Below are 17351 nucleotides of genomic sequence, written 5' to 3' on the forward strand. Positions count from 1 at the left end.
ATGACCTTTATGTTATGACCTATCATTTACGTTCGTCATAACTCATCTCATACTATGCCAATTTTGGTACATACGAAGGTAGCGAAACGACCATGAGAGCACGAATACGTAGGCGGCTGTTTCATGACCTACAAGATACGGATATGATGACCTTTATGTTATGACCTATCATTGTTATGTTATGTCCCAACCGCAGTTGCTATGGTGTTGGGCTGCTAATCACGAGGTCGCGAGATCGCATCACGGCCGTGGCGGCCGCATTTCAACAGGGTGGGGGGGGGGGAGAGGGGGGGGGTATGCGAGAACACCCGTGTACGTAGATTTAGGTGCACGTTAAAGGACCTCAGGTGGTTCAAATTTCCGGAGTTCCCCACTACGGCCTCCCTCATAATCAGATTACGGTTTTGGCACGTAAAACCACATTTCTTTCAAAAGAAGCATCCCAACCACGTACTTGGTGATCAGGCGTTCCTGCGCCTGCATGCATTGCGAAGCAGGTAGCGCTGCCCGCATACGTTTCCCGGTAAATATTTTGCTGCGCAAGCTGCCGCGGCACAATAGCTTGCGATGTGGGGAGTGACATCCCTAGCCTTTCGTATATAATATAGCCCGCCTATCAAATGATTTCAATGTTGTTGCAGCACCAGTGTGGGCGACGGCGTGCTGTCAGAATTACGACTGCTACCAATACTCTAAAATAATACTACCACCACTACTCTAACGCCACAAAGCATTGCGTATACCCACTCAGCAGTCATAATGGTGGTTTTCAAGAGCTTCGCTGGATATCCACTTTCGCAGGGCCGGGATGGCGAGTCAATTTTTCTACAAGGTCATGCACTACAGCAAGCACTCCATTCATTGCTCACAAAACTGCCTCGCTTGACAGTTCACCGCGAGAGCCGCAGTGCGACTCACCCGCGCCTTGAGACCCGTTCCTGTCGCGCTCCCTTTGGCCGTCGCGTTTGTGATCGGCGTGCTGGCCAAGACGTCGATGTTTCACGCACTTCGCCATGTCCTGGAATGAAGGACAAATTTGATGGCGTCTGCTCGTGTTCAGTTAACCTGTCATGGGTAAGTATGCACTTAAATTGTATTCCAAAGAATACAAACAGTGTGCTCAGCAAGTTACAAAATTGTTTCGTGCCTCATTCAAACGAACTGGTCATAACGCGAACTTGAAACTTGTATTCTTAAGAAGCAGCAGGCGCTTTTCGCTAAAGATGAAGTGTCTTAGGCCACGACCTGGTGTCTTTGTCCCCCCACCTCGAAAGTTATCAAAGCCGTTCTGAACTCATAAACGCACTTTCGCCAGCTATATATCGATGTACCGTTTCTTTGATGGTACACTTCCGAAAATTTCTTAAGTTGCCTGTGGCACATGGCACAACTCTAGTCTATGAGCTGGTCCATTCCTAGAGGCGGACCTTATTTGCACAAAAGTCTAAATGCATAATCGACGAACTAAAACTTCACTAATTAACCTATTAATTACCTTATGACACATATTGCATTATATAAATTCTAGCCGAGGATTTTGCAAGGTGGGTCTACTTGGAACGAAGTCGAAGGATGACAGCAGTTTTGAGATATTAATTCCCCAACTTTGCAGAGAAATGCATTGGCCTTCCAGTTACTTTGGTTCTTCAACGCATAGAACCACGTTTCGTTAAGAAAGTACCTGAGACGACAGTGCATTTCGCAGCAACGTTCGGGAAAAAATATCTCTAAACTGGTGTCTTCTTACAATTTTATTGCAAGTGAACCCGCTTCGCGAACGCCCCGGCTAGAATTTGTACGCTGTAAGATGTGCTAGAAGTACCTAATTAAAACCGGATTAGTAAACTATAGGTAATTACTCGATATGCATTTTAAGTTGTTGTGAAAGTAACGTCCGCCTCTTCTAGCAGATCAGCTCATGGACTAATATTATGCAGTGTGCCACAGGCAATTAAAACAAACATGAAAGTGTTCGATAGAACACCCTGTATAATCTGTATACAGGATGTTTCACGCAACTTGAGCCAAAGATTTATAAAAAAGTGGTTAGCGCAGCTGACGGCAACCACATATGGTTTGCCGTCATGTGGCGCTGCTTAGAGTATTTCTTATATTCAGCTTAATTGGTTAATTAACAAAGATTAATTAGGCAATCTTTTATTTCACTTTAGGGCCAAGCGCGTTTCGTTGCATTGTAGAGGGCATTCAGAAACGACCGGTCCAATTTTTTGTGGCAACGAACATGCTGTCTGGCGATCTCTTTCGGCGTTTAAAGAAAGCCTACCAAATACGAAATAAAACCACGTGACTGCGCTCATGCGCTATCGTATTGCAGCGCTCTCAACCGCGCTTCGTGCGAAAGGACCATGCGTGCGGACCGCGGCAATTTTTTTTAATCCGGTGGAAAATTGCGGGGCACCAGGATTTGAACCACAGTCCTCTTGGACGCGAGGCGGACGCTCTACCTCTACGCAACCGCTGCCGCGTGGTCAAATGAAGGTCAAATAGCTGGCGACGGCGAAACTCGGCTCGACGTGGACAGTAAAAAAAAAAAAAAGAAGCTCTCGCTTTGAAAGAAAAGACGGACGGGACGCCAAACAGCTATAACCTGTTGGAGCACATCTCTTTCTTTTTCTTCATTTGCTTCGCATGGTTCGCGATGCTCACTATTGTGTAAAGGACATTTCTAAACAATCATGTATTACCTTTGTGCTCGCTAACGCCGCGCAAACGCCAATGCGGGGGCCTGCGGCTTCATCAAGCTGTCCATGTGGCAGCTTTTTCTGCATGCTCCTCGCGTCATGTACTAATGCAAAAATAAACGTCATTGTCATTGTCATTGTCATTGTCAACAGGCGAACGCTCACATGCGCAGGCGGCCTCGCTCGCTTCGGTGGCGTGTCTTGCGCATGGCACATGTATCTGGTGCGTCATTGGCTTGTGGCTAGGCAACTCAAGAAAAATAAGTCACGAAATATAAATTCATGTATACCAAAACATTTCTTTTAGATTTAGTGGCAAAGAACAAAAATAATAAAACATTATTAACTTCATTTCACGTTTTTTTACACTGCTCGGTTCGGCTGACGGCTGATGCGAATGCTGGCATGATGTATTTCCTGTTGCCAGCTTTCTTTGAGCGTCTGCTTTCGTTCAATTTTCTTCGGTATGGACCGCGTGTGAAGATACATCAGAAAAATAAGGGCAATGAACTTATGCAACGCGCAGTGCGGTTCGCTGCAAAATCGACGAAGCCCAGTGGACGTACTGTTACGCTCAGCTCATTCGGCTCTGCCGGCACCCGGACAGCGTTCTTGCTTCCACTGCTAGCATGAGCGTTGTATGCAGAAACATTAGCCTTCCCGCTGAGAAGCTGTGTGCAGACGACCCAGCGGTGCATACAGTGGTCGGACGGCAAACGTCAAGCTAAATCGGTTTAATATATTTTTGGGATGCTAAGAAGCTCCGGTGGCTTTCTGCAGGCCTCATATTGTGTACTATCTAGGTCACGACGCTGGCTAATATCTCGCCAGCGTTATGAGGCACCTTCAGCGCAAGCGTAAAAAGCCTGACCGCTCTTTGAATGCTTCAGCTTCGGGCAAAAAGGGCTAGTAATATATATGTATTTATATATATATATAGGATGCTTCTGCGAGCACATTAAAAAACTGTTATACTTGCCTGTTGCAGTTAGCACAATTTATTGCATGAGCTGATCTAATCCAGAGGAGGAAATGCGCAAAAAGTTGACATGTGCAACGAGGAATTAAGGAACGTTCACTAATTAACGTTCTAATTACCTACCTTATGGCATATATTGCAATGTACACTGTACACATTTTAGCTCGTGAGACTGCCGGGCATTTCCACTTGAAAGTAATTGTGTGGATGACACCATTTACGAAATATGCGCCGTCGAACTTGTGATAAGAATGCACAGCCGTTCCACCTACTTTATTTACAAACCTTCGTTTTATTTATTGAAGCACAAAATAACCGGAACGCCAATGCATATATCCGCAAAGTTGCGGAGGAATTAATATCTTGAAACCGGTGTCATCCTTAGAATCCGTTCCAAGCGTATCGGCCTTGCGAACTCCCCGGCTATAACTTGTAAATAGCAATATGTGCCATAAGGTCATTAGATAAAAATGTAATTTGTGAATTTTCGCTAATTATTCAATTATGTATTTCATTTTTTTTCTGCAACGTCCACCTCTTCGAGTAGACCAGCTCATGGACCAAAACTGTGCTGTGCGCCACAGGAAATCCTTAAAAAGGTTTTGAAAGTATTCGCTTAAACAACCGGTATATTACCACGTACATCGCCACCGCATACAACGCTGCTACATATAGCGCTGCCGCATATAGCACTACCACAGTTACGTCGCTTCACCAAATAGACCAGCAGTCAACTCTACTGTGCGAATGATTCGACCTGTGGAAAGGGCAGCGAGAGAAAGACATTGGTTGATAGAGAAGATGTAAGCCTGTTGATCGCCCTGCAACTGTCTAGCGCGCGGCTGACACTTGAACATCGGTGTCGAAAAGGAGAAAAAGGGACGGAAGGACGGACAGAGACAGAAAGAGTGCGCTCATAGCTGCTGGCACGAAATGCTCACCACATTTATCGGGATTTCAGAACACGCTTGCCTTCCTGTGCTCCAGAAACGGTCCTCGCGAGAGAAGTGGCTGTCTGCACAACGCCAAACTGACCTACTTGTCTACTTTGCTTCTTGAAGCGGATGGCTATATATTTTATTCTTGTGTATGTGCTAGTCTCAGGACGACCCTGCCGGAACCTCCAATCCTACGCTACCAGAAAATCGGGCAACCCGACACATATAATCAGCGAGAAGGTACGTAAGAGTGTAGATGTAGAGCCTCGCCGTTAGTGGCATATAGCCACGCTGGGGGATTGGCCAAGAACCAAGTAGTTCCATATAACAATAAGAAAAAAGAATAATAAGATAACTGAACACAAAATTGGTGAATAGGCATATGGGAAGTAGTGGATAGATTCTAGCTCATGATTTGAATAGGATGTAGGAATACACAACAAAAATACAGCTAATATAATGGATTTTGCCGAATTATAACAAAACCTTAAGTTCGTATTTTATAGCCGAAATCTTTCTGACCTGCAATAAAATCCTGGATGGCATCGCCAACCTTCCTGTCGCTGTACCCAAGGGTCGAGGCTCCCAAAGATAGCAAATTTTGGACACTTAAATCTAATCTAGGAAGGGGTAACGGCGTTTCTAATGTTCTCTTTCGCACTTCAGAATATGTTTGGCGATGAATGAGAAAAGCATCTATTGTAACAAAGACAGTTCGGTGAGAGAGCCAGACCAGCACCTGTGTAGGTAAAAATTTAGAAATGGAATTTGGCTGCGTAGTCTAGTGATTGCGACTTCAAGTGCTCGCATTTGACAGCGTTTCCTATCCCAATAATGCGAGAAGTGCTGGAAATTTGTAGAGTTTGTTAAAGAAGGAGCGTGAAATTCACGCAGCGTCATTTGCCTCCGAAATATCGCCCGTGTGATGAAAGCTGATGCCGATAGGATTTCAATGACTGGACCATTCAGGGACGCTTTCGCCAAAATACTTGTAAGTTCTCCTTGAATTAGGCCCTCATGTCCTAGTACCCAAACCAATCTAATGAAAGCTAAATAAGAGGGCGCGAACGATTTCAAGGCTCGCAGAACCTGGGTGTCATCAGAAGCAGTAAGCGAGGAGCACAAAGACAGAGAATCCGTCCCGACCACTGTAAAACGTGTATATGTATCTGGTTAACGAAGGGCTACAATTACAGCGAAAAACTCTGCCTGAAAGATCGGTACGAAGTCTGAAAGGCGAAGAGAAAAAGACCAATCGAGAATAGGAGAAAATATTCCGATTGCACACTTTATTTTTGGAAGCGTCACGGGCAATAACTGTCTGGATCGGTATGTGCAAGAAGTTATCATCTAAGACATAGCTTAGCATGGGGTAAGATAGTGCCCAACGATTTTTTATTGAAATTATAATCGCAGTGAACTCGAGTGGAATTGGTGTTGCAACAAACAGGAGTCACCACACCTATTTGTACGTTTAGGAGATCACGCAGAGCTTGTATAAAAATAATTTGAGGTGTGTGGTATCGCGGCCAGCACAAGCCAAAACACAAATGTGACTGGGAGATAAAAGCTGTTTGTGGACCCCTTATAGGGGACTCATATAGCCTTAAAAATAATTGTACAGCTAATAATCAAAACTGCGTTACAGGAGAAGGGGTCCTAGCTTTCAGACATAGAACTTCATTCGCTACAGATTTAGGTAGCTGTAAACATTGTCACCTAGCTCCAGAAGAACAAAGAAGTGAAGTTTATATGCAAGTGCTCCAGAGTACAATACACACCCAAATTCCAATACCGGGTGGATATACATCCTGTATATTGGTAACAGCGTTCTCCGCATTCCTGATCGAATATTGCTCATCCTATGTAGCAAACCAACCGCACAAACACCCTTTGCTGCAATATAGTCAATGTGCGCCTTCCAAGACAGGGACCAGTTAGATATCACGATAAGTTACTTGACCGTCTCTGCCTGTGGGGTAATATCGAGATGATAAGAGAAAGATATGTATGGGCCCCTTTAATGGAAATGCAAGCGCCGAGCATATTTTAACGCCGAGACAGAGATGCATCGCACCAAGCCACCTTTCTACAACAGAAAGTTTGTCTGCAATATTTTATAACCATTTTAGATGTCCTTTGCGGACGAGAAAAACACTCTGTCATCAGCATACACGTATGTACATCATCATGACGTGGGATGGATCTCGTTAGAATATTAAACGAGACTGGAGGAAGTACTGCCCCTTGTGGAATGCCTCTTGTCTGCGCGTACTTAGCGGATGATATGCCACCTTGGAAGTAAAATAATTTTCTATTCCTTATAAATTGTGCAATACATGCTTGAAGCTATTTCGAAAGCTAATTTTCGGAAGCTTATCGAGGGATGTCACATGTTCAACACTATCATATCCTTTGGGGATGTCCAGAGTGACTAATGGAGCATACTGCCTTTGGCGCTATGCCCAGTGGCGTAGCAACAGGGGGGGCCGGGGGGCCGTGGGCCCCGGGTACAAGGGGCCAGTGAGGAAGGGGGGGTGGGTGTCATATACGTCTGAAGACACCCCTCTTTCCGCCGGCTACACTCAGCGGGGGGTGGGGGGGGGGGTGACAGAAGGCCTAAGGGCCCCGGGTGCCACGTGACCTAGCTACGCCACTGGCTATGCCAAATGAATACGGCTTCCAAGGTCAACATGAGCCTGCCATATTGAGCACTGCAATCTGAAACCAATTTGTTTAGAACTCAGGATTGATCTATCATTAATAAAATGTATCATACGAATATTTATAACTGTTTAAATTAATTTTAGGAAATTAGAAGTTAACGCGATGGGCCTAATATTGTCTAACACATAACCGTCACCCGGATTTTAAGCAAGGGTATAACCTTGGCAATTTTCCATTCCGATGGAAGCTATGCCCTTCTGACGGAATAATTGATAATGTCTAATAAATAATCACGTCTTTTTAAAATATAAAATTTTCATCATATACGAAGTGATTCCATCGGTGCTCGGAGCCGCTGATCCAAAGCTTATCAAACCGTCTGATAATTCTGACTTGGAGATTTCTGTGAAATTTTTCTCAGTTGGTGACATCAGTGGAGCTAATAGAAGTTTGGAAGAAAAGCAACGTTATAATTCTTCAGCGATTACAAAACTCTGGATGCTACACTTGTCGAACGCGGAGTGATTTTCTTGGCGCGCAGAAAGCTATGCAGTGCGTGTTTATTATTTGGTTTGGAAAGAAAGTAAAAATTATTGTTCACACACTAGTCCATTGCCTTCCTTCCCTGGGTATGTAAAGGTACCAGCATAGAATTTATAACCCATCCAGTCTTGAGGGCTTTGATTATGCAACAGTTTCTTCCAAGCTGCCCTTCTTCGCGTGTAGTTACGCGGACAATTATCATTCTACCAAATAAAATTCCATTTAGCTTATTGTGCCAGAAATTCATATTTTTTTTCGGGAAATCTTTTAAAACAGGACCAATGCGCAAATGACTCACCTGCGTCGTTCTCGTTCTTCTTATTTCGAAACAATGGCTCATACCCACTGCGGGTGATTCACCAACAATCGGATTGTTTTGCAGGATTTAAATAAGATTGTAACCAAAATAAAACTTCGGAAATAAGCATGTGGGTGAGAGAAAAATAAATATAGAAATGAAAGGAATCCTATAAAGAAATTTCAGATAAAGTTATTTATAATCGAGAAAGATTATGCAAGTGTCCATAGATAATTTTGGAAATTTAATAAGGTTCTCGCGTTATGTCCCTAATAAATTCGTAAATTGGAAGTCATAGGGACAAGCGTCCTGGCCATGTGTTTATTCTCCTGCTTGATACACCTACGTGGCCCACGCCTGTCTCCCACGTGCTATTTCTGCTGGTATGAGCCATGCGTTGGAACAACAACAACAACAACAACAACAACAACAACAACAACAATTTACCTACTGCGGCGATTGATTAAGAAAAAAAAGCGCTCGTGATATCCTGCAGTCGTAGAAGTGTCTCCGCAAAATATGTCGTGCTGATTACGCGTGCTGCTGCGGTCCAACAAACGAAGCGGATGAAAAACATTTCGAATTCCCGGCAATGCCAGAGACGACGACGCAGACGAGAAAGAGAGCTCTATTGTTTTCAAAGAGGTTATTTATTCCTGAATTCTATTAAAATCATAGGCTAAAATCTATTCATTATTTTGTTTACATTATGGTATAATGCTTTTTTTCAGATTTTTATGCTGAACTACCCGGTTATTGGCCAATCCACCAGAGTGGGTATGTGCCACTAACATGTAAACTCTATGGTATGGTATGAAGAACTTTATTTAGGTCCTGAGGGATCAGTCTGGGACTGATGCGGGCCACTCCCACGTCGGTACAGAGAGGCCGAGCCCCTCTGCTATCACACGGGCCCTCTGGACAGCCCTGAGTTGGTCCGCCAGCACTTCACTGTGCAGCATTCGCTGCCACCACTGTTCACCTCGAGAACCATCACCGGCCAACGCCAAGCAGCGCCACAGCATGTGTTGTAAATCGAGCAAACCCCCACACTTACTACAATAGACTGAAACCCCGCAGTCCGGATTAATTTTATTCATGATGACAGGGTTAGGGTACGTCCGTGTCTGCAGAAGCCTTATTGTAACCGCCTGCGGCCTATTTAATTTAGGATGTGGCAACGGGAATGCCCTGCGCCGTAAGTAATAGTGCTTGGTGATTTCGTTGTAGGTTAACAGTTGGTCCCTGTACTCAGGAGCGGGAGATCCAGCCCCTTCAGGGAGTACACGGCACACTAATCCTCGTGCCTCCCTGTGCGCCACCTCGTTGAGGTTACGCGGGGCTCCCTCCACTGTCCCCATGTGCGCCGGGAACCAAGTAACGGTATGCGAAGTGATATCCCTACCCTGCAGCAGTCTGTTAGCCGGTTCCGCAACAAGTCCTCTCGAGAAGGCTGTAATCGCAGATCGCGAGTCGCTAAACACCAAAACTCTTCTAGAATCAATTAGTGCTAGAGCAATAACCACCTGTTCAGCAACCCCCGGATCTTTGGTATAAATGGAAGCAGCATTTCTAACGCTCCCTTTGCCATCTACTACCACCACCGAATAAGCATTTTTACCATTAATCCATGCGGCGTCAACAAACGCAGACTCCTCCTCCTGATCCTTTGCCTCTCGCAACAAAGCCCTAGCTCTCGCGACCCGCCTCCCTACATTGTGCACGGGGTGCACATTCCGCGGAAATGGACGAACCATGATATTTGCCCTAAGGTTCACGTTCAACTCGCGTAGGGGCGCCCTATCGTGCGACACAGCCACCGATTCTTCAATTGACTCTAATATATACCTACCCGGTGGTGTACCTAGCAACCGCTCCCTCTGCGCGGTACGTTGAGCCTCAGCAATTTCATCTAAAGTATTATGCAAACCCAGTCGTAACAACATATCGTTTGACGTAGTCATAGGCAGACCAAGCGCAGCCTTGATGGCTTTTCTGATTAATGCTTCCAATTTATTTTTCTCCCCCCTATTCCAATTTAGCATAGCTGCCACATACGAGAAATGACACATAATAAATGCGTGAACTAAGCGCATCGCACCTTCTTCTCCTAAACCCCTATGCCTATTAGAGATCCTTCTTATAAGTCTTATGGCCTCCTCCGTTTTCTTTGTAATACGCTCAATGGTTCTAATGTTCGATCCGTTCGCTTCAAGTACAAAGCCCAGGACCCTGATTGCTTCAACTTTGGGTATCACCGACCCTTCCCTAGCATGAATTGTAATGCAAGGCTCAACTTCCGGTACCCAACCCCTCGGCCTACGACCTAGCTTCTTAGATTTGAAGATCAACAACTCCGACTTTTTAGAGGAGCACTTGAGCCCCATGGGACCCAGATACTCCTCCGTAAGCGTTACCACCTGCTGCAGCCTAGCCTCAAGCTCTCCATCACTACCACCGACACTCCATATAGTAATGTCATGCGCGTAGATGGAGTAGCCAATATCCTGGACAGTGTCCAGTCTATTAGCCAACTTCGACATCGCCAGATTGAATAACATAGGCGAGAGTACGATCCCTGCGGAGTACCACAGCAACCCAATTTAACGACTTCCGATTTTATTTCCCCAAACCTGAGACATGTCTTTCTATCCGTAAGGAAAGCCTTGACAAAATTGAAAAGCCGCTGCCCCAAATTCAAGTCCAATAGCACCCGTAGAATGAAAGAATGTCGGATTTTATTGAAAGCTTTTTCCACATCAAGTCCAATTAGTGCCTTAGTATCCCTTGTTCGCCGGTCAAGGATCTGATGCTTAATCCTGATCATAGCATCCTGAGTCGAGAGGCCGGGCCGAAATCCTATCATCGAGTGCGGAAAGACCCCATTGCCCTCAACATAACGCGTTAGCCTATTTAAAATGGCATGCTCAGCGACTTTTCCCAAACACGACGTCAGGGAAATGGGTCTGCGATTTTCAAGCCCTATGGCCTTCCCCGGTTTGGGTATCAGAACAGTAGTTGCCAGTTTCCACTCTTCCGGGAAAGAGCCTTCCTTCCATAGGCAATTGATCTGCCGCGTAAGGAACTCAATTGACCCATCGTCTAAATTCCGTAGCATTTTATTCGTAATGCCATCCGGCCCTGATGCCGATCGACCATTAAGATTCTGCAGCGCCATCCTTATATCACTTTCAGTAAATTCTGCGTCCATAGCTGCATTTTCGTCTCCACTATATTCCAAAACCACATCAGGTGTATCGTGCCAGGTCTCCAACGGAAGGTATCGCTGAGCCAAATCCTTTAGCAACTCCTGCTCCGTGGAGTCCCGACACGCCTGATGGACCAGCTTACCTATCACAGTCCTCTGATTAGACTTAGTGTTGGTCTCATCTAGTAAATGTCTGAGCAAACTCCAGGCGCCTCCCCTCTTAATGCGACCATCAATAGAATTGCACACTTCATCCCATTGCTGCTTGCACAGTACCCGACAATGGTCTTCAATTTCCTGATTAACCACTGCTATACGCTTTCTAAGCCTCCTCTTTAATCTCTGACCCTTCCATCTCGCTAACATCGACTGCTTTGCTTCCAACAAATGTGCCAGGCGATTATCCATGTGTTCCGTGTCAATATCGGTCTGAACCTCTTTAGTAGACGCCTCAACGTCACTTTTAAGCTGACTAGTCCACTGTTCCAAGGTCAACTCATTTCCCTCATCATCGATTCTCTGCGCTCTTCTTTTCCTAAATGCATCCCAGTCAACCATCCTGAATGTGCGCTTCTTTTTATTAGCCACTACCAAAGTAATCATAAGTATGTAATGATCGCTACCAAAATCTATATTATAATTGGACCAGGACGAATCCACCACCCCCCGAACAAAAGTGAGATCAGGTGTCGAATCTCTACATGTCGACGTGCCACATCTGGTGGGATACGAGGGGTCTGTAATCAGAGTTAAATTCAAGTCTAGTGCCTGCTGCCATAGTCTCTCCCCCTTAATAGTGCTATAAGCATACTTCCACACATGATATGGTGCATTGAAGTCCCCTCCAATAAGCAACGGTGCATCCTTAGCCGGATTGGTTGCCTTGGTCAAGAGAGATTTGAAACTCTGCTTCGTGTCCCGGGGGCTACTGTACAGGTTTAGCAGGTAAACGCTCCTCTGACATGATCTTTGCCGACCTAAGATTACTTCCACCATAATATATTCAATCTTGCAATCTGCCATGTGAAGATCATGTCTAATATACGCTAACCTCCTATTAATGAGAGTAGCGAGCCCTCTGCCCTGTTCATTATCCTTAACTTCCGCTTTGAAATTCGTTAAGGTCACGTTAGACGTCAGTGTTTCCTGTAACATGATAACTTGAGGCTTGACACCATGCGTTCTAACAAACTGCTGCAGAGACGCCTTCTTATGATTGAACCCCCTGCAATTCCACTGCCAAATACTAAATGAACTATTTAATAGAGCCATCTTGACCACGGAAATTTGGTGAACTAGTTTTGAGCTCAAGTCCACTCGGCGACTTACCCTGCTGGGCTAGCGGCCGAGTGCACTCCCGCTCCATAACAGGGACCACTGTCTCGTTTAGATATATTATGTAAACTCTACATCGACATCCATTTTTTTACAGCGAACCTGTATATGGCTAGGGTTCCGTGCATTTTTGTTCTCCGTGAATAAAAACTATCCTCATCAATGGCTCAGAGCCCCGTAAGCATTCTGGCTCCCGTAAGCAAACAAAAATGCAATGGCTCAAAGCCCCGTAAGGCAGAGGCTACAAGCATTCAGCAAAATGAAGCGAACTGTGCTTAAATTATTTCTAATGACGAATACAACATGCAGAACAGAATGTCGAAAACTGTCATCGTCAATGGCTCATACCACCGTGAGCAATGACTCATACCACCGTAAGCAAGGAAAAAATTCAATGAGTCATAGTGCCGTAAGGTTCACGGCTACTCACTTTGCATGAATGAGCTGCGATCCCACTGACCCTGTTGTCGGTGATTTCAGTGCGGATGCGTCGGTGCCGAAAAGGGAGCAGTTTGAGCATTCCGTGTTGCAGACATATCCCTTGCGATGCCACACCGATCGGGCCCAGCCAACCACCCAGTGGCGTACGTGCATCGATTTGACAATTTAGAAGAATGTGGTTGCAGTTGCCAGTGGAATAATGACCACCGATCAAGACAATAAATGAGTTCATACCTTTGTTCAAAATAGTGTGTCACCTCTCTGTCATGTGCTAAACAGCGTCGCTGGTCAACCACCTTCACAGAGTGGAATGGCTCATTTTTTTATTGAAGCGAAAATTAAAGAGATGTAGTCACCCTATAATGCTGACGGCTATTCTTTTTCTTATAGCAGAAATAACAATACATAAAAAATTATATAGTACCTCTGTTCATTCTCTAGGTGTAAGTAGAAGCTCGGGCTACCCCACTGAGCCGCGCTTTCTCTTGGTTTATTTAATGTATCTGTAAGCAGGGTGTCGAACCAAACCCGAATAAAAAACCGTACACCAACCGGAATTTTCACCGGAACTGGACCAAAACCAGAACGACATTCTTGAAACGTGCCTGAACCCAAACTGAACGTGAAACGAAAAAAAAATAAAAAAAATAACGGTTAACAGTTCCGGAGGAAACGGTTCAAGCATATTGGGCTACAACGGGTGCTCACTAGACTCACGAATTTTGGGAATACCTGCTTCTGATTCGACTTGGTCCGTGCAGAAGTTCCGCCTTTATTTCCACGGCCGCCATTTTACCATCGTTACGGACCATCACGCGTTATGTTGGCTCTCCAAACTCAATAACTTGTCAGGACGTCTTGGTCGCTGGATTCTTCGTCTGCAAGAATATGACCTTCGATCATCTACAAGTCTGGTAAAAAGAACCAAGACGCAGACGCTCTTTCTCGCTGCCCGCTTCCTACAGCCGCACTCATCAATGACTCCGCAACCACCTCTAGGGACGCAATCCTTGACGTCTCTTCTACAGCGCTTTTGTCCTTCGCCACTCTTGACCACCTCACTTCGGACGACCGTGATTCATTTTGGTCTCAACTCGCCGATTCGTACTGTCGACGTATTATAGACCACATTCGTGGAGCTTCGCGCCCGCCTAACGCCAGGCTCCGTAGATAGCTGACACAATTAAAGCTGCAAAACTCCGAGCTGTACCACCATATCCATCATCCTGACGAACAACGCTGGTTGCCCGTACTGCCTCGCGGCCTTCGTGCTCGTGTCCTTCAGGCCTCTCATGACGATTTGACTGCTGGCCACCTTGGCACCCAGAAAACTTACGACCGCATGAGGAGTCGCTTCTACTGGCCTGGCCTGTCTACCAGTGTGGCGAGATACGTCTCTTCTTGCGCCATTTGTCAGCGTCGAAAGCGACCAACATCAGCTCCTGCCGGGCAGCTACTACCGGTCTCGTGTCCTGCGCAACCGTTCTAGGTTGTTGGCATTAATCTCTATGAGCCACTTACCATGGGGTGGAAGAAGAAGAAGCGCCGAGCAGTGCAGACGTGGAAGCATCGGCTCCGCTTTTTTTCCATGCTCCGCTCGCCAATTTCGAGAGTACAACGAAAAGAAGCGTACCACTGGATCCACGAAGCGACGGCGAATCGATTGACACCAAGATTCGAGGTGGGGCTTCTATTTTCACAATTTTACAGAACCTTTTCTGCTCCTAGACGCCGACTTGAGCTTAGCGGAGCTAAGCTTAGTGAGGAGTAGGGCCTTTGTGGGGTCTAGTAAGCCCACCTGCCCGCAGGCATGGCGGATACAAGCATGGAGGATGAAGATTTTTCTGGAAATGAAAGAAGCAATGGTCAGGACGACTTCGGCTGGCAAGTCGTGGCTGGCCGAAGATCACGGGCTAGCACAAAGGCTGTGGATGAGGAGAGCACATTGCCACGCAATCAGCGAGAGCATGGCATCAAGAAAACCGCCGTCGGTGGAGTGGTTAAGCATCGGGTTATCAGAGCTTAGAGAATGCCTCAACTGCCTGAGGAGCACAGCAAGATGATTATACGGCCTCGAGGAGGGCTCAATTTGAACAAGGTGAGCACCGCCACGATTGGTTCTGCAGTCATCGTGGCGTCTCGCCTAACGGAAGACGAGGCCTGTGAAGATGTTGTCTGCCCAAACTTCACTCAAAATATCATCATAGTCAGCACGCCTAAGCCCGAACATGCTGCGAAATACGTCAGAATCAAGTCTTTCAAGACCATGGAAGCGGAATACGAGGTAAATGCATACGAAGCGGCACCACATGCCACATGCACAGGCGTCATCCGAAGAGTGGACATCAAAGACTCCCAAGCTATGATAACAAGAAATATCGTGCATGACTTGAACCCGCTTGCGCTGGCTGCTAAGCGTATCAAGACGTCGGAATCGGTCATAGTACTTTTCGATGGACTCAAAGTGCTCAATTTTGTAAGGTATGGATCCACACTAGTGAGATGCTACCTTTACAGGAAGCAATTCGACGTCTGCTTCACCTGCGGAAGGGTCGGGCACCGCTCGGATGTGTGTCCAACACCTGACCTTGTTCAGTGCAGGGGTTGTGGAACTCGCAACCCAGGAGATGAACATGTGTGTAAATTTGTGTGCCTAGGTGTAAATTTTGTGACGGCGATCACCCTACCGGCGACAAGCTTTGTAAGAAAAGATTTCAAGTCCTTTGCGTCGTACGACTCCGTCGAAGAGAGCGCAACAGGACTCGGTCCTCAACAAGAGCGCAGTCGGAGGCGCAACAGCTGGCGCCCAACCATCGCCCCGAGGACAGCGAGCACTCGTGCCCCAGGAGTCGCACCAGATCCAGGCGTCGTTCTCTATCCTTGGAGGGAAGGCGCTCCAAGTCAAGGGAAGCGCAAGTGCATTTCGTGCATAGAGACTCAATCCCTGGCGAGAAGACGACGCCAGGAACCACCTGGGCTAACAAAGTCAAAGGTATGGCGAGGGTTGCTGGGGGCGCCTCGGCGGCTGTGGGTGATAACAATGATGCCAGAATAGAGCAATTACTTAAAGAAGTAGCCTCTTTAAGAAATGTTAATGAAGAATTGACCAGGCAGGCAGTAGAGCTTCGTAAAAAAGAGCAGTCAAGCCCTGCTAGAGTAGAGATAGATAGACCTGTGAGCAAAAGCAACGATCCAGGGGAATCCAGCTCCCCTGCGCCTAAAAAGAGAGCGGTGAGTTCCGGGGGTGATTCAGTATTCTCATTCTCAGCCCTCAACGAAATAAAAGAGTCAATTAAAGCGATAAGAGAGACAGTGGAAACGACCAACTTTAATGCGGACAAATTGTGGAAATGGAGGCTAACGGCGGAGAAAAGACTTAGGAAAATGGAGGCTCGAGGGGATGATGACGATGAGTATCTGCCATCGGAGGCGGATAGTATAAAGTCCATTCCTGGATTGTCGGGGGCCATCACAAAGAGGAAAATAGCAGGTAATAGAAAGGCAGCCTCACCTAATAACAATGGACAGTAATCATAGATTTAACGTGTGGCAATGGAATCGTCGTGGGTTACAACACAAAAAAGCAGCACTGCAACAGGTGATCAGGTCATCTGAGGCCAGGCCAAAGGTAATTATGCTGCAGGAAACCTTAGCGGACGAAATTATGCTCAATGGAGACAAAGTTATATGTAGAGACAAAAAAATGGGGAGGGGGTTGGCGACGCCAATTGACAAAAAGTTGCCATACATTGAGCATGAGATTCACCTTAGACATTCCAGGTTTGAATTTATTCTAGTTGAGATTATACTTAAAAGGAAAAGAGGTAAGACGCAAAGCATTTTCTGCTTGAATATTTACACCAGTCCTAGCGACATGAGACGGAGGTTTAGAGCACTCTTCAACAAGGTGCTTTCGGTTGCCAAAAACTCCCCTCTCATTATTGGAGGGGACTTTAATGCTCCCTATCACACGTGGGGATACGCTTGGAACACAAAGAAGGGAGAGGAGCTATGGAGTCTTTCCATGGATCTGGGGTTATGCTTGATTACTGATCCTGCGTATCCCACCCGTTGTGGTACTTCCACAACCAGGGACTCCACGCCAGATCTTACTTTTGTAAACAATTCAAGAGGAGCCAATTGGGAAAATTCAAACTTGGATCTCGGAAGCGATCATTACATCATACACATAACCATACTCATACCGAGACAGGAAACAAGAATCTTCAAATTCACTGAT

At 46.0% G+C, this 17351-nt stretch overlaps 1 protein-coding gene across 1 annotated transcript in view; it reads right to left on the minus strand.

The window, feature by feature from the left end:
- Window positions 1-8141, minus strand: part of LOC139047541 (angiomotin-like) — a 33750-nt gene extending 25609 nt beyond the window's left edge. The window contains exons 1-2 of the mRNA XM_070521367.1: window positions 8128-8141; window positions 919-1018 (exon numbers count right to left, since the gene is read on the minus strand). Of these exons, the coding sequence (XP_070377468.1) occupies window positions 919-1015 (97 nt within the window). The 5' untranslated portion in view covers window positions 1016-1018; window positions 8128-8141. The remainder of the gene's footprint in view (window positions 1-918; window positions 1019-8127) is intronic.
- Between the last annotated feature and the right edge of the window lie 9210 nt (window positions 8142-17351).

This window comes from Dermacentor albipictus, chromosome 7 (assembly GCF_038994185.2).
Source record: "Dermacentor albipictus isolate Rhodes 1998 colony chromosome 7, USDA_Dalb.pri_finalv2, whole genome shotgun sequence".
Classification (NCBI taxonomy): domain Eukaryota; kingdom Metazoa; phylum Arthropoda; class Arachnida; order Ixodida; family Ixodidae; genus Dermacentor; species Dermacentor albipictus.